General features: G+C 44.0%; 2 protein-coding genes across 4 annotated transcripts in view; one reads left to right on the top strand and one right to left on the bottom strand.

The window, feature by feature from the left end:
• The first annotated feature begins 2092 nt into the window (after positions 1-2092).
• On the top strand, positions 2093-19722 carry LOC140486845 (tumor necrosis factor receptor superfamily member 9-like). Its single transcript, XM_072585898.1, has 7 exons — positions 2093-2292; positions 7090-7200; positions 8469-8612; positions 13191-13278; positions 15355-15509; positions 17783-17920; positions 19035-19722. The coding sequence occupies exons 1-7, from the start codon at positions 2220-2222 to the stop codon at positions 19151-19153; spliced, it is 828 nt and encodes a 275-aa protein (XP_072441999.1). The 5' UTR covers positions 2093-2219; the 3' UTR covers positions 19154-19722.
• A 3967-nt stretch (positions 19723-23689) lies between these two features.
• LOC140487006 (coiled-coil domain-containing protein 50-like) overlaps positions 23690-27751 on the bottom strand; it is a 46676-nt gene continuing 42614 nt past the window's right edge. For all 3 annotated transcript variants that reach the window (XM_072586355.1, XM_072586354.1, XM_072586353.1), the window contains exon 12: positions 23690-27601. In XM_072586355.1, the coding sequence (XP_072442456.1) occupies positions 27447-27601 (155 nt within the window). In that variant the 3' untranslated portion in view covers positions 23690-27446. The remainder of the gene's footprint in view (positions 27602-27751) is intronic.

The raw sequence follows: 27751 nt of genomic DNA on the forward strand, positions 1-27751 counted from the left end.
GTGAATGATAAATGGCTACGTTTATAGATTTTAGAAACGAGTGGAGGGAGGGGGGAAACAAACGAAGGTGCGAATACGCTTTCTTCCTCTTAAGCAGCGAGAATTCAGTTAGCAGCAATTTTGTACGTTCAGTAGGGAGTCCAGCTGTTCAGAATGGTCACGGGGAAAGATTGGCATCAAGATTTGGGGGAAAAAAAAGGAACTGTTTCATGTGGAATCGGGGACCGGGGACCGGGAACCTCCTTAAAGTAAGAGCTCGGGATTCCGGAGTGGAATCAGAAAGGATTTTATCCCGCCTGCCTGCACCCAGTTGGCGGTCAGTTAGAGTGTCCCCCCGGCTGAGGCGAAAGTGAGGACTACAGATGCTGGAGATTAGGGTCAAGGTTAGAGTGGTGCTGGAAAAGCACAGCAGGAGCCCTCCCTGAAGAAGGGAAACGTCGATTTTCCTGCTCCTCGGATGCTGCCTGAGCTGCTGTGCTTTTCCAGCCCCACACTTTTCGACATTTCCAAACATCCCAAAACGTTACGGCCAATGGATTAGGATTGAAGGAAACTCTGAGATTCCGTCTTTAAACCTTCGCTCCTCCACCTTCCTTAAAAACATAGAACATAGAAGAATACAGCGCAGTACAGGCCCTTCGGCCCTCGATGTTGCGCCGATCAAAGCCCACCTAACCTACACTAACCCACTATCCTCCATATACCTATCCAATGCCCACTTAAATACCCATAAAGAGGGAGAGTCCACTACTGCTACTGGCAGGGCGTTCCATGAACTTACGACTGGCTGAGTGAAGAACCTACCCCTAACATCAGTCCCATTTCTACCCCCCCTTAATTTAAAGCTATGCCCCCTTGTAATAGCTGACTCCATACGTGGAAAAAGGTTCTCACTGTCAACCCTATCTAACCCCCTAAAAAATTCCTGAAAATCTACTTTTATGTCCAAGTTTTGGACTAGATGCACCTCTGCTCTTCATGAGGCTACTGTGAAACTAGTCACTGCAGCTGTACAAGGTGCGGGGGAGGCTACAAATGGGTCACCAATTTAGGTTCCTCATCCAAGGAAAGATATTATTTAATCGAAAGCAGTTCCGAGCAGGATCACTGGGATGATCCCTGCTAAGGAGGGATTCCTGAATGAGCAAAAGCTGAATAGATTGGGACTTATTCGAGTTTAGAAAAACGAGGGGTGGACTTATTAAAGCCTAGAGGATTCTTAAGGGACGAGACAGAGTTAATACTGAGAGTATGTTTCTTCTAGTGGGAGAGTCCGTTGGGCAGAGCGTCCCCAGAATAAAGGAACGTCAATTTCAGCCTGGGACCAGGAGCAATTTCTGCTCTTTGAGTTTGTGTGCCTTCAGAAATCCCTGCCACAGACAGGCCCAGCAGGGAAACAGAGGCTAAAGGGCAGAGGAATGGTTGTGAGAAATGTTGGTTCAGCTGTGATCTTATGGAATGGCGGAGCAACCCAATGCTCATAGTCTTAAGGCAAGGCCTTGGGATGTTTTATTCTGTCAAAGGTGCTATATGAATGCAAGTTGTTGTGCAGCCACTGTGACCACGAAGGAAAGGTGGTGGCCAATTTACAAAAGCAAGCAGCTGATTTCTTGAACGGTTTACACTCCTCTGAGCGCGCAGTTGAATTTGCCACCAGAACAGCAGCCCCTCCACAGTACAGCAGCGTGTGCTCGCTTCTGTGATGTGATGGCTCCCAGACAGAAGCACTACCCCCTGGACCAGTCCTCTGACAGGGGTCAGCTTTGCTGCTGGAGATGTGGCTCATTTCTCTGTTGACAGTATCCAGGAGGGGGGAGGGGGCGGGAGAACCATCTCGGTGAGAGCACTCCAGTCCTTACATCATTCAGAGTTACCAGAATGACCAGATCATAAACCTGGGAAAGTCCATCACCCGCTTGAAATGTGGAGAAGCCGAGAGTGGGATAGCACAGTCAGAGGGACAGAATGAACGCTGCTCGCTGCTTCTGGGTGAAGGGGCGGGACCTTTGCGTGAGCCGGTGGTATCCCTCCGGATGTTTCGTGTGTCTGAGGGAGGGGGCAGGTTTAACCCTCACCCCCAGGGCTCGTAAATTCTGGGGATTTCCCCCCCGTCCCCCAGAACGTCAGCCAGGCCGCCCCCTCCCGTAGCTTTGGCTAAACCCTGAGTTAGTGAGGGCAGTCTCTCAGTTCACTGTGAGAACGGCCCGGGTACAGAGAGGATGGAGAGCTGGCCTCTGCTACTGGTGCTCCTCCCGCTGGTCAAGGTGTCATCGGACAAGGACTGCCCTGCAGGTAGGGGAGCCAGGCTACTGCAGATCCAATTAACTTGGATGTAGGACGCTCTTTCCCGCGCTCCTGCTGTGTTTTACTGGGATTGAAGGTGTGCTGACTGAATCTGACCTGGAGCTGGTTCGATCATGCACACCTGACCAATGTCAGAGAGAGAGTTAACAAACCAAAATCTCCATTATTGGGGAATGTATGTTACCCAGACCGCTTATCTATTTGTGTACAGCGCTCTCTATCTGCCGCAATCTTTCTCTTTAGCTTTGTTTATCTCGCAGACTCGCGTTGTCCTACTTCAAGTGTCTCTCTCCCTCTCTGAGTTCCCCCTTCTCTCTCTCACCCTCTGTCCCTCTTTCAATCCTTATCTCAGACCTCCCCTCATCGCTCTCTTTTTTTCTGTTTCCAACCCATTTTCTGTAACCTCCTGATGTCAGAGGTGGGGGGGTTATATAACAAACTGAGACGGAGGTCACCAGCGGGCTTGGTGAACAGCCAAGCAACTCCCTCACATTCACTGGGAGACAGATCCTTTAAAGTGTCCGCGGTCATTTTAAAAGAAAAAGAGTGGCGTTGGGGGAACCGTTAACGTCTCCCTGGTTTTGGGGATTTTGCAGCTCGATTCTCCTATGGTTTCCGGGGGGTCACTGACTCCTCCAGACAGCGATAATGTGTGACCGTTACCCATGCCCCTAGGCACTCCTAAAAACCCCGACTACAGAATTTTGTTGGAGTTTTTATTCTTGTGAAACATTGCCGTTTGCTCTCTGACTGACAGTCCAGTCACACTCTATGAAGATCTCTGCAGTCAGATTCCAACTTTATGAGTCGCCGGCCTCGATAATGATCAGGGCTGGACATCCCTACAGGACTGATGGCCTTCCCTAGCCCCTTCCCCATTACCCCATGCCCCTCCCTTCTACCTTTAACAACTCCCCCGCCTCTCCTCCCTATTCTTCCTTCCTCCCATCCCTCTGCCGCTTTATCCGTTCCCCCCGTGCCCACTCCCCTTCCCTGTTCGTCTCCTCTCTCCCCTCCCCCAACCCTGCTTACCCTGCTTCTGAGTTCTGGGGTTTCATTACCATCCCACCCCCCACCCCCCCAAACCTTTTAGTGTCAAGCTGCTCCTTCATACTCTGTTCCTGGGATCTTCCTGTGCTGGGGAAACTGTACTGAGCCACGCGAAGGGCATTGGGACAGAAGGCATCTGAACTGTTTCTTGATATTTCTTGCTTATTCCAGGAAGCAGAAATGCTCAAAAACTCCCCCAAATCTCTAGATAATTATCTGGCAGGGAAATCCACCAACTGGTTATGCAATGTGTATTTTTTGGGGGAGGGATGGGGATCTCAGTATTCCCCGTTCCCTTAACACTGTCCTGTCCCTCAATGCTCACAAGCTGTTCTTGCATTGTTACTCCATCCCCTACTAGCAGAGGGAACCTATCCAGCATCCAATTCCACTGTCTGGTATTCCCCAAGACCAGCAGCTCCACGTGAGGACAGAGTGCACTGGTGATCTGAGTGATTCCCCAAAATATTTATTGGTGGTTATGAGAACATTTCTAACCAGGTGCCAAACAGTGAAAGGATAATGCTGTTCATGTTCTGGCAAGCAGTGAGTGTAATACACAGATGGATGAATGATGTATGACTTATTTATCGTCATGTATATCTTGAAGATAGAATGAAAAGTGTTTTATAGCCATAATCCAGTGTTATTTTGAATTATAATAAGGACAAAAAAGAAATTACTTAAAGTTTATCTTTGGTTCAAACTGGGGTCTCAAGTATGGCCTTAGGGTTCCTATAAAATCCAGGCAAGGTGTTCTGGTCTTTAAGCAGTCCCATTCTGGGAACAGCAATGACCATGCTGATGCTCCAGGATACCCTAGTTCTGCTGTTGCCTTACCTTGCCCACCCTGCTGAGAGTCCAGGCTCTGGGACTACTACTGCCAGGAGTCCCTGCTCTGGGTCTCACCACCAAGAGTCCAGGCTGTGGGCCTACCTGGTTCATGCTGCCTACAATCTAGCCACCATCCACCAATACCACTCTGGCCTCAAAAACGCAGGCTTGGAACGGTTGGGTTCTAACGAGCCCAAACACTACCTACCCATGCCAGTGCCATCTTGGAAATCTAAGATGAGCACCAGTCTCCCCCACAGTTACAGGGAGAACTCTCAAATGGTTTAATAGACAATTATTCTGTCTCTGGTCTCATCATCCAAGTCCAAGACAGTGCTAAGTACAATCTCCAACCTATGCTGAGGTAGCAATTTCAGTCAGTCATTAACCTCAGTGCCCTTGGCTAGAAGGTGTTCTCCAACTGAAACCCATAAATGTATAGGATGTTCACTGATAGCCTCTCCCCTCTTTAGCCTGGAGTTGATTTAGATCAGTTGTACCATCCTGTCTAATTCAGAATGGGAGAAAGTGAGGACTGCAGATGCTGGAGATCAGAGCTGAAAATGTGTTGCTGGAAAAGCGCAGCAGGTCAGGCAGCATCCAAGGAGCAGGGGAATCGACATTTTGGGCATGAGCCCTTCTTCAGGAATTTCTGAAGAAGGGCTCATGCCCAAAACATCGATTCTCCTGTTCCTTGGATGCTGCCTGACCTGCTGCGCTTTTCCAGCAACACATTTTTAACTCAGAATGGATCAGGAATCAAATTTCAGACCAACTGGTCCATATAATCACATTGAAATTAAGAACCGAATATCACGCAGCACATGGGTGCAGATGTAGTGAGTGAATGAGTGTTGATCTAACTGAAAACTACCAAGTACCTGACGGGATACACCAGGTAGATGTAGGTAAAATCTTTCCCTTGATTGGAGAGTCTACAATAAAGTGACACGATTTGAAAATAAGGGGCTTGCCATTTAGGACTGAGATGGGAAGAAATAAGAGGAAGAAATAAGAGGATGTGTATCTTTGGATTGTCTATGCCGTGGGCTGTGGAAGCTCAGCCTTTCAGTATGTTTAAATTACCGTTTGATAGATTTCTGATTATCAATGGCATAACAAGTTTTGGGGATGTTGTGAGTAAAAGATATTGAAGCTCCAGTCAGCCATGATTATATTACATACTGGAATAAGCTTGATGGGCTGAATAGCTTATTCCTGTTCTTAAAGTCTGAGGAATGAGGGTCTGAGAGAATGAAAGAAGGTAGGGTGAGGCACTGACTCAGGGAGTGAGGCGATGCAGAACTAAGGGGGCAGTTATGAAGAAGCAGACTTACTACATATATGATGATAAAAGAGAGGCAAAAGAGAAGGTAATAAGGTGAGTCATCAGATAGAATACCGGGGTAACATTCAGATGCAATTACTAACTGGGAATTTTCATGTTTATAAATAGCTCTGATGCAAATGTGACATGGTTAATTAAGTAGTTCAAGAATCACCCTTCAAACAATTTAGTACAAATTTAAAGCTGTTCAATGTCTGTTTGAAGGACCAGTGTTTAATTCAAAGGAAGAATATATTTGCATTTGTATAGAGTCTTTCACAATTACAGGAAGCGTCAAAACTCTGTCCAGCAACGTGTTCAAATATAGTCACTGTGAGAGTAGTGGTAGCTGTTTGACTCAGAACAAATTCTCTCAAACAGCAATGTGATAATAGCCAGATAATCATTTGTACTGTTGTTGATTGAGGGACATATATTGGCTAGATTACCAAGAATATCCCCTTTGCTCCTATTTCTAATAATGCCAAGGATTATCTACATCCATTCAAGAAAGCCCAAGTTTAGCATCTGCTCTGATAGAAAATACCTCTAACAATGTAGCACTTCCTCCACACTGCACTGGACTGTCAGCCTGGATTTTGTGCATAAACCTACCCCCTCTCCTTCCCCTACCCAGTAGAGTAAATTATCCTGTGGGAAATCTCATTGGAGTACTTTACAAGATGAAGAAATATTTTGTCTCCCTGTTGACTGGCCCTGCTCAAAGAGAAATGGGGAGAGATGGAGCAAAAGAAAGAGGAAGGCAAGCAAGGAAAGAGAAGGACAGTGAATTGAATGGTTTGGATTAAATTTAATTTCATTGATTCTGAGTGACTCAGCTGAGCTGTTGAAAGCAAGGTGGGAATATTGGGTGTTTTCCTTCCAGCCAGCCCCTGCCAAGGGAAATTCAATGTCAATTCCCAGATGTGGAAAGACAGTGCCTTAGAACACAAAACTAATTAGTTTTAAAACAAAAATTGCTGGAAAAACTCAGCAGGTCCATGGAGAGAAAGCAGAATTAACATTTCATACTTTTTTGTTTCTGATTTCCAGCCTCTGCAGTTCTTTAGGGGTTTTTTTTGTCTCGCATGTATTAAACTGCCTCTGTTATTACCACAAGAATTCCACAGACTAACAACGCTCAGAGAAAAAAAAATAGATCTCATCTGTCCTATTGTTATCCAATTGTATTCTTTTGATTCTAGTCTCCCATTATGAGAAAACATCCACCTGGTCCAGTGCTGGGAGTTCTGGCAGGTTATCAGGCAAGAACAAGTTTAGATTCACAGCAAGGTGCAAACTGGGAAGTGCCCATTTGGCTCATCATGCATATTCTGATTCTGAAATTGAAATTAACTATTCAGTTAGTCCCAGCCTCCTGCTCTCAAATCTGGTTTGATCCTTTCATGCTCACTAACACATTCTGAGAATGGTAAGGTCCTGGAGGTTGAATGCTCTTTGAGGAAATAAACATAGGACAAGAGTTTCGAGGAGGAATGGAGGAGAACTGTGCTCGCTGTCAATTATTTTGACTATTTAGTGATTAAAATAGTGACCATTTTTCTTGTCAACAGGCTGGTATTTGGATTCTAACAAGCATGTGTGCACCCCCTGTCCAGCAGGATCGTACACAGAGAACCAAAATCATGGCCATTTCTGCAACAGGTGCCAACTGTGTACTGGAGGTAGGTGCCTTCTACAAACAGGACCTGGCGCTCTCTTGCTGTGCATTTACTGTCAGGTCCTGAAGGATCTGAAAAAGGACACCTAGTGGGTTGGCAAAAGTATATTGTCAACATCGGCAAGAAGAATTACAAACACATTTTAATTAAAGAGAGAGAGAGATTCCAGAACCTTGGTGTATGAGGGGGGGAACTGAGTGTCCTGCTACATGAATCACAAAGTTACTTTGCAGATACAGTCAGTGTTAGGAAGGCAAGAGGAGCAGACTGTGAAAATAGGGAAGTTTTACTACACTGTACAGGATCTCGGAGAGATCACAACCACCATACTGTGTACATCTTTGGTCTCATTATTCGATAAAGGATATAATTATGTTCAAAGCAATTCAGAGAAGATCCACTTGACTCATTCTTAAAATGAAAGCATTATTTTATGAAGAAAGGCTGAACTGGTTGAGCTTTACCCAGTTGGAGTTTAGAAGGAATGAGAGGTGATCTATTGAGATACAATGTCTTAAGGGCACTGGTCAGGGTGGATACTGAGGATGTTATTTTTTTGTGAGGAGACTAGAATTACATTAGGCAACATAATTTAAGAGTGCGAGATCTTCCTTTTATGACAGATTAGGTTTTTTTCTTACAGTTATTAGTCTGTAAGCAGTGGAGGCTGTGTCATTGAATAAATTCAAGATTAAGTGAGAGAGATGTTTGATATACAAAGGAGTCAAGGGTTACAAGAAGGTCAAGTTGAGATGACAAGCAGATCAGAAGCTTAGAAGAAAGAGAAGTGCTATCATTCGAACATATGCAATTTGTACAGGGATCTATGGATTACTGCAGGATTCTTCCCTTGGCTGGAGGGTGTAGAATCAGGGAAGACTGTCTCAGAATAAGGTGCAGGTCATATAGAACTGAGCTGAGGAGGAATTTCTTCACACAGAGAGTGACAAATCTTTTGAACTCTCTACTCCAGGGGGCTATATCAAATATATATGTCCAACACTGAGGTTTATAAGTTTCCATATATTAAAATCATCCACGATACAGGGATAGTGTGGGAGAGTGGTGTTGAAGGAGAAGTTTGCCCCTGATCTAACTGAATGGCCGAGTGGGCTTGAAGAGTTGAATGGCCTACTCGTGCTCCTATGTCATGTTCCTATGCTTCTCTTTTTGCCAGTGTTTTATCCTCTCTCCCTTTTCTACTCTTCCTTCTATCCATTCATTTCAAGTGCTAGTCCTCTCAATGACGTGAGTTTTTCTGTTTTTGAAAGGGAAATTTTTGGCCTTAGCACCCTGTACATCAACCTCCAACACCAAGTGTCGATGTGTCGAGGGTTTCATGTGTGCAAATAAAGAGTGCAGCTCCTGTCAAGCCCATAAAGTGTGCAAGAAAGGACAACAAGTGCAACAGAAAGGTAAGGGGTCCTGAAGAGACTAGTTTTATTTGAAATGTTTGTTTTATTCCTATTTAATAACTATCTGAACGTTGTCGGGATATAGTTTGAGTATTGCATCAGTACGGTTCTTTATCGTCAGCATATTGCCTGGTCATTGCTGTTTCATCTTTCAACTCTCCAAAATGCCTCTGTCTCAATCCTACTCTTCTCCTTCTCTCCATTTCTTACAAATCTTTCATGTCAGAACTTTGGGATAAATAGAAGCCGCACATCCCTTTCTATTATATCCTGAGAGTTTTCATGGCTGAGTCCAATTCTGTCCTGACCCCAATATCCACATGCAGGTAGGGGCTCACATGGTAGTGTCCCTATCTCTGAAACAGGAGGCCTGAGTTCAAATCCTACTTGCCCCAACTTCTCTAAACAGTTTGATTGGAAAATATCAATCTCGACCTGTAACGTAGGTCAGATTCAGACTATTACAATGATGTTGAGGTCAACTGGAACCTCTGCCGTTGTTTCATGCCACATCAGACTGGGGAATAAAACTGGGCCCTGGTTAGTGTGACTCAGTTCCACACTGGGACCTGCATGAACTGCTGAATCCATTTCCTTACCTGGTTTTGGTATGGTCTCTGCCAATACCTTTTTAAATAGTGGACATAATGTTGAGTTGTTAAAATGAGGCGTTTTAATTCAGTGCTATGCTGGGAACCTCAGAGACCATTGTCTCCCAGAGTTTGTTTATAGCAACACTAGATGAACTCGTTGTTGGGACAAAGTCAATCTTTAACGCTGTGTAGTTATTTCCTTCGTTATTAGCCTCTTATTGTTCCTCCATGAATCCTTCTGAGTTGAGTACTCTCCACCTCTTTGCACAAATAAAATGTCTGAAAAACTCTATTTGTTTTCTTTTGGAATTATTGAAGAGTTCTCTTGCTGAACCCATCCTGTTCTGTCCACCTTTGTTAATTCTTTTCTCTTAACCCAAAAATTCCTCTTAAGCACATATCTAAGTTGTTGATTTTCTTTACATTGTCTTCGTAATATTCTAAGTTTCACATCCATATTCATTACTGACTAAACATAACACTTTCCTGATTCAGATTCTTCTTTCTGACCTGTTTAGAGCGTTGCTGAATTTTACAGAATTACTTCTGGCTTGTCCAATCCTTTCTTGAGTTTCAATGCTGCTTTTGATATTGGATATTACTGTACTTCCTAGATAGTTAAATTGATTGATTCTTATAACTTGCTTCTATTTACTTGCAGTTCAGTACAAGTCTGTACCTACCACTTACCTTTACAAAATTTTTTTTTACGTTTTGTGGCTCTACATTTATTAGGGCACCAGTGTTTTATTAAGTGCATAAAATGACAAGTTATTTACAGTAGTTTCAGGTGCGCCACATCTCTGATGCTTTACTGGGCCACATAGAGCAGAGAGGGAGAGAGATAAAGGATGAAAATCAAGTAATTACTTGATAAATTATACAATGAAGACTCTGACACCATCACACATCATGTCACATCTCTCCCTTCAAAGAAAATCAAGACCTATCTATTTCCTCATAGGTAGAGGGATTCAGAAACTTAACCAAAACACAATCACAAACAGGCAGCTACTGTAACACTTTTTTTTTTAGGCAGATGTTGCCTTTGAGATTTGTGACCTGTGATTGTGTCAGACTGGCAATCGTTTCAAGTCTTGTAGTTTTTACAATTTCTTTTGGAAGGGAGTAGAAAGAGCAAAGGACCACTGATTAACTGCACTTCAGAAAAGTTCCTAACCTCCGGTGTCTTGCTTCTGGATAATATGGTGGCATGTACGTGCCTTCACTCAACCTGTGTCTGAGTGTTTTGTCATTTAAATATCTTAGCTGTGAGAGTGTTCCCTCAAGAGACGTGGTGTCTTGCACCATTGACCCATGAATCTTTGTCTGGGAAGCGAATCTCCATCTTCACTTAGTGTGTGGTACCCATCCAACTGAGCAAGGGGCTCCCGGCTAACTGGACTCTGTGCATTTTTTTGAAGAGTCATGAAGACCCGACTATACTCTATGCTTTGCCATTGGGCTGAAAGCTGATGGTGCCGCATGCTCAAGTCTTGGCAAACACTGTGAATAGTGGACCCTTATCCCTTATTAGAAAGGGCCAGTATTCCAATTCTTTCAAACTTTTTTTCACAATTATTTCTAAAGTGAGGTCACCTACTTTAATAAAGTGACTGTCCTGGTGAAACATAGTGAGCAGGTTAATGCTATGAAACTCAGACAGCTCTGATCCAATATTTATACCAGGCCTAGTCCAAATCTCCTGCTGTTGTTATTAATGGTTCCTTATATGAAGAACACCAACCAGAGATAACACTGTCCATTGTGTTGTTTAAGCTTGTGGGAATATAGGAACTAGGAGCAAAGTAAGCCATTCAGCCCCTCAAGCCTGTCCTGCCATGGGTTGTGTTGTACCTCAGCATCATATTCTCATTCGTTTCCCACATCCCTTGATATCATTAGTAACTAGCAATTTATAAACTCTCTTTGACTTACTCAGTGACTGAGCTCTCATTGCCCTCTGGGGCAGAGAAGTTCAAAAACTCACCACCCTCTGTCCTTGTCATCTCTGTCATAAATGGTTTGCCTTTTATTCTGAGATGGTGTCCCTAGTTCTAGACCCTTAACCAGAGCCAGAGAAAACATCCTTTCTATATCTACACTGTCTATCCATTTAAGAATTTGGTAGTTTTCTATAAGATAATCCTCCATTCTTCCAAACTCTCATGAATATAGTTGCTATCTCCTCTATCTCTCCTCCTTATAGGACAGTGCCACCATTACAGAAACCAGTCTGGTGAAACACTACTGCAAATACTCTTTCCATAGGCAAGGAGGCCAGAAATACACACGTGACTTCAGGTTCAGTGTGGTCCAGTTGGTGTTCTGTACAACTGAAGCAAGACTGAACTCAAACCCCTTTGCAGTAAAGGCTACGTACTATTTTTTAAAAATTTCTTACTGCACCTGAATGCTAGCTTTCAGTGACTTATCAACAACTGTCTCTCTTTGGACTGTCTCTCTTTCCAGTCTCTCACCGTTAAAGAAATATTCTGCACCTTCATTCCTGCTACTGAAGCAGATAATCTCACACTTATCCACATTATGGTTGAAGCAGTTTGTCTCAAATCCTTGAATCCTAACTCGAGGTGGTCTCAGACTCTTTCTTCTGGTGTCAATCTTGTACCCTTGCTAAGTTTTCACACTGCAAAGTTATATTATCATCAGTAACTTGCATTCAAGATTCTTAGGAGAAAAGAAACACAAAAATGTTCCTCTGACTAATTACCTGACAAGTCAGATAACAATGGCTCAGACTCCCATGTGTATCTGGAAATACAAGATCAGATAGATCATAACCTGCAGGAACTGAGGGCAATGCGCCTTTGTCTTTCACCTCTCACCAAACCACCCCCCCCAAACTTGTGAAGTGGAAAAGATCTGTTTGACGTTTAGCATCACAACTTGTTGAGTCACTCAGTGCAGGATTTGGCTGAAAACTGATTATTACAGAACCACATCCTGTGGTCAGCATGACTCGGGTAAGAATGTTCCACTTTTGTTTCACATTCTCTTTTTATGGCCTCCATTAAATAGGAATGCCATGACTTAACCAATGGCAATGATCACAATGAAAGCTTCTTCCTGCTTCCCCTGATTTGGATTCCATTGTTTGGAGTCTGGGTTCTGGTATTTTGCCTGTATCTTTGTTTACAGAACTTGCCTTTAGGTTCCGATTCTCCCCGGAGGAAGTATACAGTTGGTTGTTAAGAGAGATGAGCTATTTGTGAGAAAGGTCTCTCTGTTTTGCTGTTGATTCCATACCTCAGACCAGCAAACTCAACGGCACTGCAAACAATCTGCCTGGCTTGGCCACTCCCTCCACATTACTGGCTTGAATGATCCCACTCACCCTGTGACCACTCAATGTCTTATACCTGCTCTATAAAACCCCATACCCCTTGTACCCACTCTGTGTGACCCCATTCCCCTGTACCCACTCTCTGTGACCTCACTCTCCCGTACCCATTCTGAGACACTAGTCGTCGTGTACCCACTCTGTGTGATTCCATTCTCTTGTACCCACTCTGTGACCCCACTCTCCTGTACCCACTCTGTGTGACTGACTCCCCCATACCCACTCTGTGTGACCCACTCCCTCTGTACCAATTTGTGTGACCCCACTCTCCCGCACCCGCCCTGTGTGATCCCTTTCCCTCTGTACCCACTCTGCGACCCTAGTCACCCTGCACCCACTCTGTGATCCCACTCTCCTGTACCCGCTATATGTGACCCCACTCTGAGACCCTCATCGCCCTGTACCCACTGTATCTCACTTGGTGGTGTGTGTTACAAACAGAATCCTCTCAATAGCTGTCTCCAATTTATGTTTGTTTATCTGAATGACTGGTTTTCCCAAATGATATTCCTTTCACAGCATCTCACAATGATATGGGCAAGAGTGTTCAGGATGAAATAAGGGTTAGCAGGTCTTTGAGAGGTTAGAATTACAAAATAATTGTTCATTTTTGCTCCCTCCTAGGTGACTCCTTCAGGGACACAGTTTGCAGTAACTGTAGGAATGGTACATATTCCAACACAGAGGGTGGAGCCTGTCGACCCTGGACCGAGTGAGTTGTCAATCAGAGCTGTATCAGGGGCTTGGGAAGCAGCAGAGAGCTTTGTAGTTAGACTGAGGGGAAATATTTCTGAGGGAAACTTTCATCAGTGCAATACACAATGTTTAAGATGCTACATCAATGTAAAACATCCCACAGGAGCGACTCTCAAACAATGTTGAACGCTGAGCCACAAAAGGTGACATTAGAAGAGGAAGAGGAAAAATCAGAGAGGTTTAGGAAGGAATTCCAGCAGCTCACAACCATCTTCCCATGGCCCAGAGTGAATTAAAAACAATTAGGGCCCAGACAGCTGAAGCTATGACTACCAGCAGAAACCATCAATGCACAGAATTGGAGGAAGGAAGACATCTGGAAGATCCAGACAAAGTTACAGAGATAGGGAGTGGTCGCACTTCTGTGATGTGGGGAAGTGGGACCAGAGGGACACGTTGGGGAAGTGGGAGTGTGAGGCAGGGACGATTCTGGAATTGGAAATAAAGCTAAGTGATAAAACAATATTAGGCTTGGGACCAGTCAAGACTATTGTTAGTCTTTTAAGATTGAGTTCTAAGAAGTAAATGGATCAGAGGGTATGGGGAGAAAGAGGGAACAGGGTACTGAGTGAGATGATCATAATGAAGAGCTCAGGACTCAAGGAGCCGAATGGCCTACTCCTGCTTCTGTGTTTTATGATTCTGAGTCAATCTGTGGTATCTTAAAAATCCTTAAAAAACAATGAGCTTGGTCTTGACCTGAGTCTATATTGAATTCTCAGGGAGTGATGCTTCTGTCTGTGAGTTTCAGTGTGTGTGTGATGCCCCCTGTAGATGAATTTCTATGTTCATGATGTCAAAGCTCATACATGTGCAAAGGCCACTTAGGCAGAGAGCAAGTGGCTATAACAATGAACCCAGTGAAAGCCACACCTTCAGGAGGACAGGAATTTTGGGAATAAAATCTTTGCAGAAGTATTTGATGTTGTGAAACTTGAAAGGGTTCAGAAATGATTTACAAGGATGTTGCCAGGGTTGGAGGATTTGAGCTATAGGTAGAGGCTGAACAGGCTGGGGCTGTTTTCCCTGGAGCATCGGAGGCTGAGGGGTGACCTTATAGAGGTTTACAAAATTATGAGGGGCATGGACAGGAGAAATAGGCAAAGTCATTTCCCTGTGGTGGGGAAGTCCAGAACTAGAGGGCAGAGGCTTAGGGTGAGAGGGGAAAGATATAAAAGAGACCTAAGGGGCAACTTTTTCACGCAGAGGGTGGTACCTGTATGGAATGAGCTGCCAGAGGATGTGGTGGAGGCTGGTACAATTGCAACATTTAAGAGGCATCTGGATGGGTATATGAATAGGAAGGGTTTGGAGGGATATGGGCCGGGTGCTAGCAGGTGAGACTAGATTGGGTTGGGATATCTGGTCGGCATGGATGGGCTGTACAGCTCTCTGACTCTATTTGAAACAGAGGTACCTTGTAGGCTGTCTGTATGACAAGGTCATAATGTTCCTCTGAAGTCTCCTGTTCATGAAATAGCCAAATGCACTGAGTGGAGAATCCCCCTTTAAGAGGAGCTGTACTGATAGCAATGCCCTTTAAGAATTTGCTTCTTCATAACAATCACACAGCAATCTCCCTTGATGAGAGCGTCCATGGGCTGTACTACTCATATCTGATAGTAGAGTCCAGAGTCTGGGTAGTAGTGGAAACTTAAAGGCTTCACTCATAACCACAGGGAGCAGCAATGAAGGGCTTTAAAAATCCTTCCACCATCCCTCAGCACAGCAAGGAGCTTTAAAATATTGTGGAAAGCAAGTGACGGAATGGTTTCCCTTCTTTGCAGATCCGGCTCACTCACAATACTGTAACTGTATGGGCTGGAGGTACTTATTTCAGAATGATAAAGTTAGATGCATAATGCTCTCCAGCTGGGGTTCACAGGCGACGATAAAACAAAACCACTTTAAATACCTCCCACAGATCAGACCAGTCATTGCACAACTTTCTAAAAATATCTCAGCTACAGAAAGCCGAATGAGTAGGTTTGTACAGTTTGTGTCTAATCACCTTTTATCTTTCTTGTACTAGCTGCTTGGCAAAAGGTCTCCAAGTTCTGAGGAATGGTTCACAGACGGAGGATGTAAAGTGTGCAGCTCCAATGACAACCCCACCTCAGCTTCTGACCACCTCAGTCCGACCTACAATCAGAAACCCCAGGCAGCCAGACAATCCATTGATCGAAGGTAGGTCATGTGGGTCATAAACTCTGTCTGAAGGCCCTTTGCCAAAGGGAGGAGTGGCTTGCTGATAGTGTTTTCTCAAAGTTGTCAAATCACAATGGGCGGAATGACATCCTCGTGGACTGTACGATTCTGTTCTAGTGTATCCCAGAATTAGAGAATCCTGAAAGAATAAAGAGGGAGTGCTGGGATTACACCGTGATGGTGAGCCAGTCTCGGGAACATTTCAGGTACCATTGGAAAGGATCCACTCAGGCTCAGCAAAAATATACCAGGGTTCCCAAATCCCATCTCACACCATTATCACCCCATCGACCACTGTCAACATTCAATCCCTCTACTCTCACTAGCAGCAGCGAGTCCTTTGTACAAAATTTGCCAGGCCTTCTTTCTTAGCACTTTCTCCAAGTTACGCAACATTCTGGCTTGGAAATGTGTAGCTATTCCTTCACTGTGGATTAAAGAGCTGGGACTCCTTCCTGATAGCACTGAGTGTACCCTACTCTCCAGGACTGCAGTAGATCACAAAGCCAGCTGAGCCACACCTTCTCAAGGGCAGTAAATGCTGAACTTGCTAGCGACAGATATATCTCATGAACTAGAAGTATATAAAGATGAGGAAGTTAGCCACTTCCTAATGATTTTTTTTTCTGCATTTTAGATAATGTGAAAGAAGCCAAGAATTCGTAAATTCAGATTAGGGAAATGCATAAGAGTGACAAGACCAAAACAGCTAGGGTCAGCTTGTGTCAGTACAGCTCTTTCTCCTGGTCTCTGTTTTAAACTTCTGCCATTGAAACAGAGATGGTGAGTTTGGGGGTACACTGGAAGATGCCTGGGCATTCACGTATCTGCCAGTGTGTGCCAGTGATGGTTGGGCTGACCTGCATGGTCAAGACCACTGACTGGCACCACAGGGACAGTCAAGACAGTCAATGCTATTCGCATTAATGACACCAAATGTCTCCCCACTGATGTTGGGATCCAGCGCTGGGTAATGAGCAGGAATACAGACTGAATTCACCCCTTCAGGCTCTTTCTTCTATTCAACTAATTGTAATAATTCATCTGACACCAACTAACTCTGCGCAATTCTGACAATAAAAACAAACTGATGCATGCTGCTCAGTTAGTGGCTGCCTAAGCCAGCTATGGCTTAGTTAGTAACCGGTTTGATGACGTGGGTTTTGACACCAGCTCGCAATTTGGAAGTGCATGGGACTGAGGGCATCAGAGTTTCTTCAGAGTCTGTGATCTACAGCAAACACAACTCGTGACCAAAATTACTGTCTCCCAATAAAAGCAAGGAAAGTTTTCCAGCAAATGCAATCCGTAACACTATAAGAAATAGGTGCAGGAGGCCATTCAGTCCATTAAGCCGGCTCTGCCATCCAATGAAACTATGGCCTTTTTGATAATCCTCAACTCCACTTTCCTGTCTTGTCCAGGTAATCCTTGATTCCCTCACTGATTAAAAAAATCTACCTCAGTCTTGAATCTACTTAACGACCTACAGCCAACAAATATGTTCTATGACCCTCTGTGGTAAAGAGCTCCACAGATTCACTATCCTCAAGAGAAGAAATCCCCTTTCATTTCTGTCTTAACTGTGTGACTCCTTTCTCTGAGATAATAATCTCTGGTTCCAGACTCTCCCCACTATGGGAAACACCTGTCGAAGCCCCTAAGAATCTTGTATGTGAAAGCAATGCTGTTTCATCGTCACCATTACTGAGACGTTCCATTCCAAATTTATTGGCTGAAGCTAAATTGAACCAAACTGCTATAGTCAGTTTTGAAACCATGTTGACTGTGTTTGTTAGCTTGGTCTCGGATTTTTCTAACCTAGTGAAATTCCTACAATGCCAGTCAGGAGATGGTTACACAATGTAACTAAAGTAAAAGCTACCTTGTCCCAGAGGTCCATGGGTTACCCTATTGTTGGAGAGAGCTGACTCATAGTGAGTTTAACCTGAGGGTCATTACACCTCCTGGTGAGATTAAGAAGATAGGGACTTCATGCTGATTTTAGCAAGTTGGGAATTGAACCCAGACTGACAGTGTCACTTGGCATCACAATTTCGAGTTTCAATCCTGGTCTCTTGACTTCGGGCACGATTGATAGTGGAATTGTTTAATCATTTCCGGTCATCGTCCTGTTTGTTGTCCACTTGTTAAGAACAGCAGAATAACTGTTCCATTGTTGGTTGAGAAATGGTGAGAATTAACAGCTCAAGATCTTTTATCCTCAATCTTTTTCACTTTTCCCTGTTTAGATGCAACAAAAAATGAGGGCATTGTTGGGATTGTCGCTTTAATATTGCTCTCTTGCACCTTCATCCCGTTCACTTTGTACTTCGTTGTACAGAATAGAAAAAAACAGAAGCATCTGCCACTGGATGTAACAAATCACGGTGAGTACGTGTCTCACATTCACGCCATCACCAACAGCACCATCACACGAAGCCATGGTTACCCACAGCTCAGCTGTCTTGGCTTGTCACTGTTGATGCATTGATGGCTGCAGCATTTCACCTCTTGGCTTGTGAGAATGTTATCTTGGTCTGTATGACGTTTAATTCCATTCAAAATGTACTATTGTTACAGCAATAGCTGCATTCTTGTCTTTCCGTGCATATTGTAAATATACATAAAACATGATGTAGTGGTCATTGTTATATGTAATGAAACAGGCAATTCAGGCGAAACTAGTTTTGTCCTTAAAGAAGGAGGGAATAAAAACACCTGACAGATTTGGTGAGAGGAGGCACAGGTAAATCAGCAGAGACCTGCAGGGCCGAATGGACTCTGTGTGCTCTTAAAGTCTACGTTAACAATGACTTGCATTAGATTAGATGCCCTACAGTATGGAAACAGGCCCTTCGTTCCAACAAGTCCAAACCGACCCTCCGAAGAGTAACCCACTCAGACCCATTCCCCTACCTTATAGTTACCCCTGACTAATGCACCTAACACTATAGGCAATTCCCCTCGCCTGCACATCTTTGGATTGTGGGAGGAAACCGGAGCACCCGGAGGAAATGCACACAGACCCTGGGAGAATGTGCAAACTCCACACAGACAGTCGCCCGAAGCTGGACTCGAACCCGGGTAGCTGGCCAGTGCTAACAACTTAGTCACTGTGCTGTGCACTATTGAAGGTGGTAAATATCCCCCACCCCCAGAGGTGCTTTGTAGGGGCCTCATCAGGTAAACTGTGGCTGTGTGAAGGAGACAGGTTACTAAAGTCTGTTCGAAGGTTTAGGTTTTGAAGAGCGACTCAAAGGAAGATAGAATGGGAGCGAAGTTTAACGGTAATTCCAGAGCGTAGGATCTGGAGTACTGAAGTATTACTCACTGATAATAAGGCCGTGAAATTGAAGACTGACAAGAAACAAAATGATCTGAACTGCTTTGCTCCAGAGAAATTACAGCGAGATTTGTTTTAAAAAAAGACAGATGAGATGCGATAAAGCAGAAGGACTCAATTTGCAACATTCCTCATACTCCTCTACTTCTGGTTTTTAGACGATCTTCCTGTGGCCCTGGTGACAGCAGCGGATGATCGGTGCAGCTGTCATTGTCCAGAAGAGGAGGTGGGAGACTGGCAGCTGCGGCAGGAGACCAACCCCAAACCTCCAGAATGAGTTGTGCCTCCTCCAGTCTGACCTGACACTAAACCTTGCTGCTCTTGTGATCAGTTCATTGTGAAATGGTGGAAGAAGCATGAGGTCAACAGCTTTCAAAGTGATTCATTTCTAGAAAGTCAAAGTAACTGTTCAGAAAGAACTGGATTTATTTAAAGAACCTGGCCTTTTTCCTTTCTAGTAAATAGATGAATGTTAAGTTTTGTGGAACAGCCAGTCCATGATAATCACATGGTCACACATTAAGAATCACAGATCAGCACCCCTTTTTGCTTCAATTTCTGTGTAACCAGACACATGTCAGTCAGGTGTTAAGACCAGGACCCTACAACTCTTTTCTGATTGAGTTGAGGCTTTAGTAACTCTGTCTAGCAGATCTGTAAAGTCTCACATTCAAACTAATTGGCAAAAGGGGAGAGATGGTAAAATTTGCTTCAGTTTACACAATAAACATGCACTCCATAGGTGGGTGAGAAACAGATACAATAAGAACGTTGGAAAAGAGAATTGTTAAGTATTTGACAAGAGAAACAAGGTGCAGCACTTTAAAACGGCTGGTATAGACACAATGAGCAGAATGGGGGTGGGGGGAGGTGCAGAGGGAGGGAAGGGGGTCAATAATCAACCAGATTCCTGTTCCTAATGAGGGCAATTCCAGAGTTGAGCTCAAGGAACTTTAAGGCATAGTCACTGTGGTGAATAATTTACATATAGAATAAATCAGTACTATAAAATGAGATGAGTACACAGGTGAGGTGTTGGAAGACTAGAGTATGGCTAACGTGTTGCCAGTATGTAAGAAAGGTGGTAAGGAAAAGTGAGAGAACTATAGACCGGTGAGCCTGATGTCAGGAGTGGGCAAGTTGTTGGAGGGAATCCTGAGGGGCAGGATTTACATGCATTTGGAAAGGCAAAGACTGATTTAGGATAGTCAGAATGGCTTTGTGTGTAGGAAATCACGTCTCATAAATTTGATTGAGATTTTTGAAGTAACAGCAAAGAGGATTGATGAGGACAGAGTGGTGGATGTGATCTATATGGACCAGCACTGTGCCACAAGGATTGGTGCTGAGTCCACTACTTTTCATTTATATAAATTATTTGGATGTGAGCATAGGAGGTATAGTTTGCAGATGACATTAAAATTGGAGGTGTAGTGGACAGTGAAGAAGGTTACCCTAGATTACAACAGGATCTTAATCACTTGGGTCAATGGGCTGAGGAGTGGCAGATGGAGATTAAATCAATAAATGTGAGCTGCGCATTTTGGACAAGCAAATCAGTGCAGGGCTTATACACTTAATGGTAAGGTCCTGAGGAGTGTTGGTGAACAAAGAGACCTTGGAGTGCAGGTTCATAACTCCTTGAATGTAGAGTTGCAGTAGATAGGATAGTGAAGAAGGCATTTGGCATGCTTTCCTTTATTGGTCAGAGCATTGAATAAATGAGTTGGGAGGTCATGTCTCCTTCCTATCAGAAGGATGTTGTGAAACTTGAAAGGGTTCAGAAAAGATTTATGAAGATGTTACCAGTATTGGAGGATTTGGGCTATAGGCAAGAGGCTGAACTGACAGGAGCTATTTTCTCTGGAGCATCAGAGGCTGAGGGGTGACCTTACAGGGGTTTATAAAATCATGAGGAGCATGGATAGGATAAATAGTCAAAGTCTTTTTCCTGGAGGTGGGTGAGTCCAGAACTAGAGGGCATAGGTTAAGTGTGGCAGTTGTAAGATATAAAAGGGACCTAAGAGGCAACTTGTTCACACAGAGGATGGAATGGAATGAAATGCCAGAGGAAGTGGCGGAGGCTGGTACAATTACAACATTTAAAAGGCATTTGGTTGGGTATATGAATAGGGAGGGTTTGGAGGGATATGGGCCAAATGCTGGCAAATGGGACTAGATTAGGTTGGGGTATCTGGTCAGCATGAACAAGCTGGACCCAAGGGTCAGTTTCCGTGCTGTACATCGCTGACTCGACATCATAGAGAATTGTGTGGCTGGAAGAGATTTTATAGGTGAGAGGAGGACGGAATAAAATGTGACGCTTGAAAGAAAGTGCCTGGGGAAATGGTGTGAACAAGTCAAGGTGTGATCAGGTGAGAAGCTCCACACACTCGGCTTGAGCAGCAAGTGGAGGAAGGTCTCAGTGAGTGGAGAGGCACCACTGAGGAGAAAGGGCTCATCAAGCCCAAATCAGGTCAGGGGGCCACAATATTGATGCAATCAGCCGCAGTAAATTCATGGATGGCAAGGGCCTGGTTTTGAAGCCAATGGACATTCTAGGGGGAGATATTGGAGGGATGGCACAAGCAAATCCTCTGACAACATGCACAGGGTTAGCAATGGAAGGGTAAGTGATCAGCCCCCATTTGACGCAATGGTCAGGAAGGTTCATGAAAGTGGGATTGGACAATTGGTGTTACTGCCCCTAATGGGCTGGTGCTAATCGCATTGATGAGCCCTCTGGAGGATACCATGGGAGATGCTGTAGACTCATTCAACAGGGAGTTAAGCCTGGGCTGGAGGTGACAGAAGATGCAAGGAGGACTGATTCATTGGGGTAAGGATTAGAGGAGGCAAAGTACATGAGAGTGAAAAGGGGGGTGACAATAGAAGACAGAGGTCTACAAGGGGCAAAAAGTAAAACAAACAGCAAAAGTGCAGATGGAGTGATAGGCTTGGGGCTGGAGTGTGAATCAAAATACATGAAAGCCAGAGACACAGTCACATGATAGCTTTGATAAGGAAGAGTGGATAATAAAATGGGAAACTGAAAATGGATAGGAAAAAATAGTAGAAATGCAACCTATCCTGAGCTGGAATATTAATGACCAAAGATAGGATGAAGGACAGATGATCTGTTCTCAGAGTTTGAAGCAGGAAGAGCAAGTAAGATCCAGAAGCTATTCAAAAAACCATCATCTGTGCATCACAGGCGAATGTATTGGATGCATCAAATAATGTTACACTTGATTCCTAAATGTAACCAGAAAATATTGTAAAATTGTTTATTAGTAAATAGTCGATAGTCACTTATCAGGAACAGAACTTCATGGAGTCAAAATCTCTTGTCAAACTTTAAAGCAGTCTGCAAAGTTGGGTCTATGAATCAAACAAAAGGCTTGGTTTTTATAAGGAATTCCATTGGAATTCAGTGGGAAAAGCTCTTGTTGCTGATCTGTACAGATTCTTTTTAAAGATTTAATGAATAAAGCTACTTTCAGTCACCACCTCGGACCCAGTGGACAGCAGTGTATAACCACTGTTTATGTTACTCTCTTTTTACTGTCACTTTAAACAAAGTCACTGAATATATTGTGAAATATAAGTATCTAACTCTGCTCCTGTGATTTGGTGTATGTTTGGGCCAGAACAGTGTGTGGTGATTAATAAATACTTTAAAAATCCAAAACTATTAGAAAATATTTGCTGGAGATAGAGAGAGAGAGAGAGAGAGAGAGAGAGAGAGAGAGAGAACTCCATTCAAATGTTCCTGACGTTGTTTGTGCATCACAAATGCTCCCACTAGCTCTTTTTACCACACCTCATCGTATTTTCTCTTTTCTTATTCCCCAGCTTGCTTTTAAACACATCTGTTCTGATCCCCTTAACCACTCCTCACGATTGCAGGCTCCACATTTTAATTACTCTCTGGGTAAAGAAGCTTCTCCTGACATTCTTTTAGATGTCTTCATTATCATTTTACATTTATGATCCCTAACCTGGTCTCAGCTGTAAGTGGAAACATCATCTCTATGGCTAAATTTACTCTTAATCTTGAAGAGCTTATTAGGTCACCCCTCAAGTCAGTTTTCTACAGAAGAGTCCCCGATTATTCAACCTGTCCCTCCAAGTATAACCTGTTGGCTCTGGTATCATTTTAAGAAATCTCCCTTGCAGCTTTTTCAGAAACTCGATATCCTGTTTATGAAGTGCAGCTCAAAGCTTGTGTGATCAATACAGGTTTAACATAACTTCTCTGCTTTACAAAGTCTTTCCCTCTGAAAACCCAATGCTGTCTTTAAAACTAAATTATTGCAATAGGGATATGGCCTCAATGATTTGTTTCAAACAACTTGGATTTTTTTAATATATTTCCATTGCTGGGCTTCCTTTTTATTCTTCTGACCAAAACAACAACTGTTTTATCTCACACATCTATACTTGATGTTCTTCGACAATTACATATCAGTTCAGCAAGTCTGAATGTCTCTCCGCTTTCTAATCTCTGTACTGACTACAAACCCAACAGGAAATTTTGAAATTACACATCCAGATCCCAACTTCTAAACCATTCAAGCAAATGATGAATAACACTGGCATAAATATTGACCTTTGCAGAAATCCAGTTCCACCAGTTGCCAATCTAAGTAATTACCTTTAGCCTCTACTCCCTGGTTTCTGTTTTGGAGTCAGATTACTGAACTTTTTACTACATGTCCACTGGTTCGGCAAAGAGAGACCAGATTTTAACTCATGCAAAGGCAGGGTTTATAAATCAGTTCTGAAACTCAAAGACTGCAGAGTCTAAGTCTTGATGAATAGTACTTTATTTTTTTGGACAGAGTAACATATACACAGTCAAAGAAATACAAAACTGCTGTTTCAGACTTAGGCAAATCAGTTACCATCTGATCCAAAGCTATCAAAAAATTAAATAATTGCCTCAAGAAAAGGAAGAGTGGGCAAGTTGACACACGTGGAATCCTCATGACAGGATAACAATTTGTTTTTTGTGGGGGTGGGGAGGAACCATTAATAAATCTTTCAATGGATCATTTTGACAAAGTTAGTTTTCTTGCTCCCTACCTCTACAGTGAAGCCAACAAGAAAAATATTTTGTTATTTGAAGGTAATTGGATCAGTACAGTTTCACCCTTGTAGTTAACTGGTCAGGATGTTGAGAATGGGGCAGGATTTATCTTTAATTTCCTTATCTCTGTCTCTCAGTCTGGGATCAACTGATAGTTAAGCCAGAACTGGAATCTGAAATCAGGGGTTGGGTAAAGTCCAAGGTGTGCATCAGGATTGCGGGATAGAAACCAGCAAATGATAATCAGACCATGAGTTAGGAAATGTGTTGGTTCAATGGATTACCCATCATGTGACAGTCACACGACCAGGGAATCCCCCAGAAAGCACACCACAGCTGGTGACTGTAGCTGGAATGATTAACATAAGAACTCATTGCCAAAGCACACAGTTGAGGAACACCCGTCTGACCCAGAACAGTTACCAGTGGCACACAGCATTTGCTGTGATCAGTAGGTATTAACTATTTATTGGCCACAGCCATACTGGACAACACATTGATTTCCTAAGTGAAGATTATGGATTTGACCCTCACCCTCAGTGGTGTTTCTGTTGGTCATTCTGAAACCATTGGAAGACTTACGTTTTCCCCAGGAGGACAAGGGTAAGGTTGCTGCCCCTATTCTCTCCTGAGCAGGGTTGAAGATCACTGGGTGGATACTCCTGCCCCCTAAGGGAGAGGGGGGGGGGGGGTGGAGGTCACTGGTCCCAATCCCAGAATGATCACTCACTTGATCATTCACTCCCCATTCAGATTTCAAAAAGGGAGAGTCATACTGATTTGGACCTTGCCATTGAGTTACCATACAACTGGCTGAATAGGGTGAGACAAAGACAGGGGGAGGGAGAGCGAGAGACAGAGAGAGAAATAGAGCTTCACAAAATCTTGTCATCCTTGTCCTTCTTCAAATTGCAGAGGGCAGAGAGGAAGGATGAGATTTAAAAGTACCAAAGGAAGACAATTCAATGAGTTCCAAATCTCTGCAGAGACTGAGGAAAATTTCTGACTGAAATGACTAACATAGCCAGACCTCAGATTGGGGGATTTCCAATTTATCCCCAGTTTGAGTCTAAATAGATCATTAGCTTTAAGAAAAGAAAACAAAAACATATGCGTATTATTTCTTCAGAGTTAAAACAAGCACCAAACTTTCCCCAGAAACTTTCCCCTGTGTTTTTACACAGTCACTGGCACCAACTAGCCTAAACAACATTCCCCCTCCACCCACCCATCTCCCCCACTCTTTGCCAGCAGCTTCCAGTTGTTACATCCACTGGATCCTTCTCCACCGGGGCACTTGGCTCCACACAGCAGCCAAGGAAAGAAACATGTCAACTTGGAAGTTCTGCCAGATTGTGGTGGTTTGAGAGAGACCGAGAGAGAGAGAGCGAGTGGGAGAGAGAGCGCGAGTGAGAGAGAGAGTTTGCGAATGAGTGAATGTTGGTGTGAGAGTGTGTGTGTGAGAGAGAAAATGTGTGCACACGTGCGCATGTGTGTGAGAGAGGGGGAAGGAGAGCGCAGGAGAGAGAAAGATCAGGGGCACCAGAACTTGAAATGGGGGTTGCTCAGAGAGACGTCAACTGTCCAAGCTAGGATTGCTGAATGTCAGGGTCAGAACTCTGGAGCTGTGGACTGGTCAGCACATTTCCTGTTACGTTAATAAGAAGCATTTCCTGAAAATGACAGTTTATAACTAACAGCCCTGGGGTCTGGATTGGGTCTTGTTTGAAATCTTTTGCATCAACTGACAGGAGTGTCGCACAGTGACACGCAGCAGGGAAACAGCAGGAGATAGGCGGATCAGGAAACGGTGGCCTTAGTTGTTACTTAAGTCTGAGACGGCAAGGAGCAGGGAGAAAGTTTAAAAGCAGACAGATTCAAGGGGTTTGCTGTCTTGTCATGTATCTCAACCTCCAAGTGCTCCTTCCCCCCCTCCCTCTGTGATAGGTGGAGGGTGGGCCTTGAGTCAGCTGGAGACACTGCCTGCGGTAACTCTATCAGATCCTCGCTGCAGTGATAGCCAGCAGCCAGGCAAATCACTGCCCACCTTCCCTGGGTCTGGAAAGGTCATTAAACAAAACGCAACTGGTGCAAAGCCCCTTTGGCCATCACAGTGTGAAACTGCCTCTTCCACCATAAGAAGCAAAACATTCTAATCTGAGGAACCTTCCTGTAAGTTTTTTTATATCAGCTATGCTTCAATAAACAGAATCCTTTTTTGGCAGCAGTTATGATAAGCATTACATTTCTGGAGGTGCAATTTTCTCAAAGCCCAACACAAAATGGCCCAGTTACAAAATTAAACCCATTTTTTTGAAAAAAGGAAGTCGTACTTAGGCCTGTAATTAATCAAAAGCCTGAAATTACAGGCTGTTCACGGAAGACCAGAAAGTCACCGCTCTCGGAATCTCTCCCTGCACAAAAAGCTGCACAGCATGGGCTTAGATCCAGAGTAAAACTCCCTCTACACTATCCCCGTCAAACACTCCCAGTGCACGTACAGCATGGGGTGAGATAGAGTAAAGCTCTCTCTACACTGGGAGGCAGCTACATCAATGGTGCTCTACAAATAATCCCAAGCAATGATTGAAAATGAAATTCTTTCAATTCTATCCATTAAATAATTGAAAATGTTTAAAGCTAAAACTACAGAAATGTTCAGGATGTAACTCCATGTTCTCACCTCTGGCTGGTGTCATTAGATTACAATGTGCTATGACTGATTTCCCCACAGTGACTGTAAATTGAGGAGTGGAGTTACAGATCACACCCAGTAAGGTCACTGATTTTGGCACAGTCTCAGGATGGAGTACTGAACAGTGACCAAAGGTTTTAGTTAGGGTCAGAGTAAAAGAAGCATTACTGTGTAACTGGAGCAAGGTCACTTTGGAACTGGAGGTGGGAGATGTCATTCCCAGGCACTGATATCTCTCACACACGGCAAGATAGAATTTAAAGAATTAACAAGTGAGAAACAGATGTGACAGGCAGTCACACAACCTAGTCACCTACTCGGTGCGCGATTGGTCACTGCTCTTTGGCCAAGTCTTGGGACGTCCAGAAAAGGGGGAGGGGAGAGAAGATCTTCAATTCCAACCTGTCAGTTTCAACAGTGAAATAATCTTAGAGTCAGTTGGTCATTCAACCCAGACCTGAAGCTGGTGATCCCTCCTCATCCATTCCTTCCAATCACTGCAGTGGCAGCAAACTCTAGGAAAGGGTGGGCTTTCACCAAATTCAGAACTGGACAGATAATCCAACTGCCTTCTACTCTGGACCAGACTCAAATCATAGCTGCAGCCCTTGCAGTGCAGGGGCCCCAGCTACAGTTGGGTGGAACACTGGGGCAATATGTTATTGGCGTCTCAAGTGGAAACCTGGAGTCTACAATAATGAGAAGTAAATGTGTGCGTGTGTGTAGACAGAGGCTTCCTGGACTGGGCTAGCACCTTCAGGCCGGTCCACAGCCCTGCCATCCTCATTGCTGCTTGCAACCTTCCTTCTTCTCCTTCGATTTCTGCCTCACCAGTTTCTCTTCCTGCCGCCTGGTTGGTGAAGCGTACGCTGGCTTGGAGGATTTGTCCAAGTAGTCATAGAAACCGTCTGGTGGTACAGCACAGGGCTGAGGCAAGGCTGCAGGAGGGAGAGTAACACATTACCAGCTAACAGGGAGACAGCACCATTGTACAGAGTATAACGAATACATTGGGGAGAACTATTGGCTACAATCCTGTTGACAGGCTCGGGGGTGGGGGGTGGGTGATAAGTCAAGTCACTGCCCAT

This window comes from Chiloscyllium punctatum, chromosome 16 (assembly GCF_047496795.1).
Source record: "Chiloscyllium punctatum isolate Juve2018m chromosome 16, sChiPun1.3, whole genome shotgun sequence".
In the NCBI taxonomy this organism is placed as follows: domain Eukaryota; kingdom Metazoa; phylum Chordata; class Chondrichthyes; order Orectolobiformes; family Hemiscylliidae; genus Chiloscyllium; species Chiloscyllium punctatum.

What these genes read in the sequence shown, in the direction of transcription:
- LOC140486845 (XM_072585898.1), top strand. Translation starts at nt 2,220, where the DNA reads ATGGAGAGCTGGCCTCTGCTACTGGTGCTCCTCCCGCTGGTCAAGGTG. An exon ending in ACAACAAGTGCAACAGAAAG is followed by an intron (nt 8,613 to 13,190) that starts GTAAGGGGTCCT and finishes GCTCCCTCCTAG; the next exon opens with GTGACTCCTTCAGGGACACA. An exon ending in AGACAATCCATTGATCGAAG is followed by an intron (nt 15,510 to 17,782) that starts GTAGGTCATGTG and finishes TTCCCTGTTTAG; the next exon opens with ATGCAACAAAAAATGAGGGC.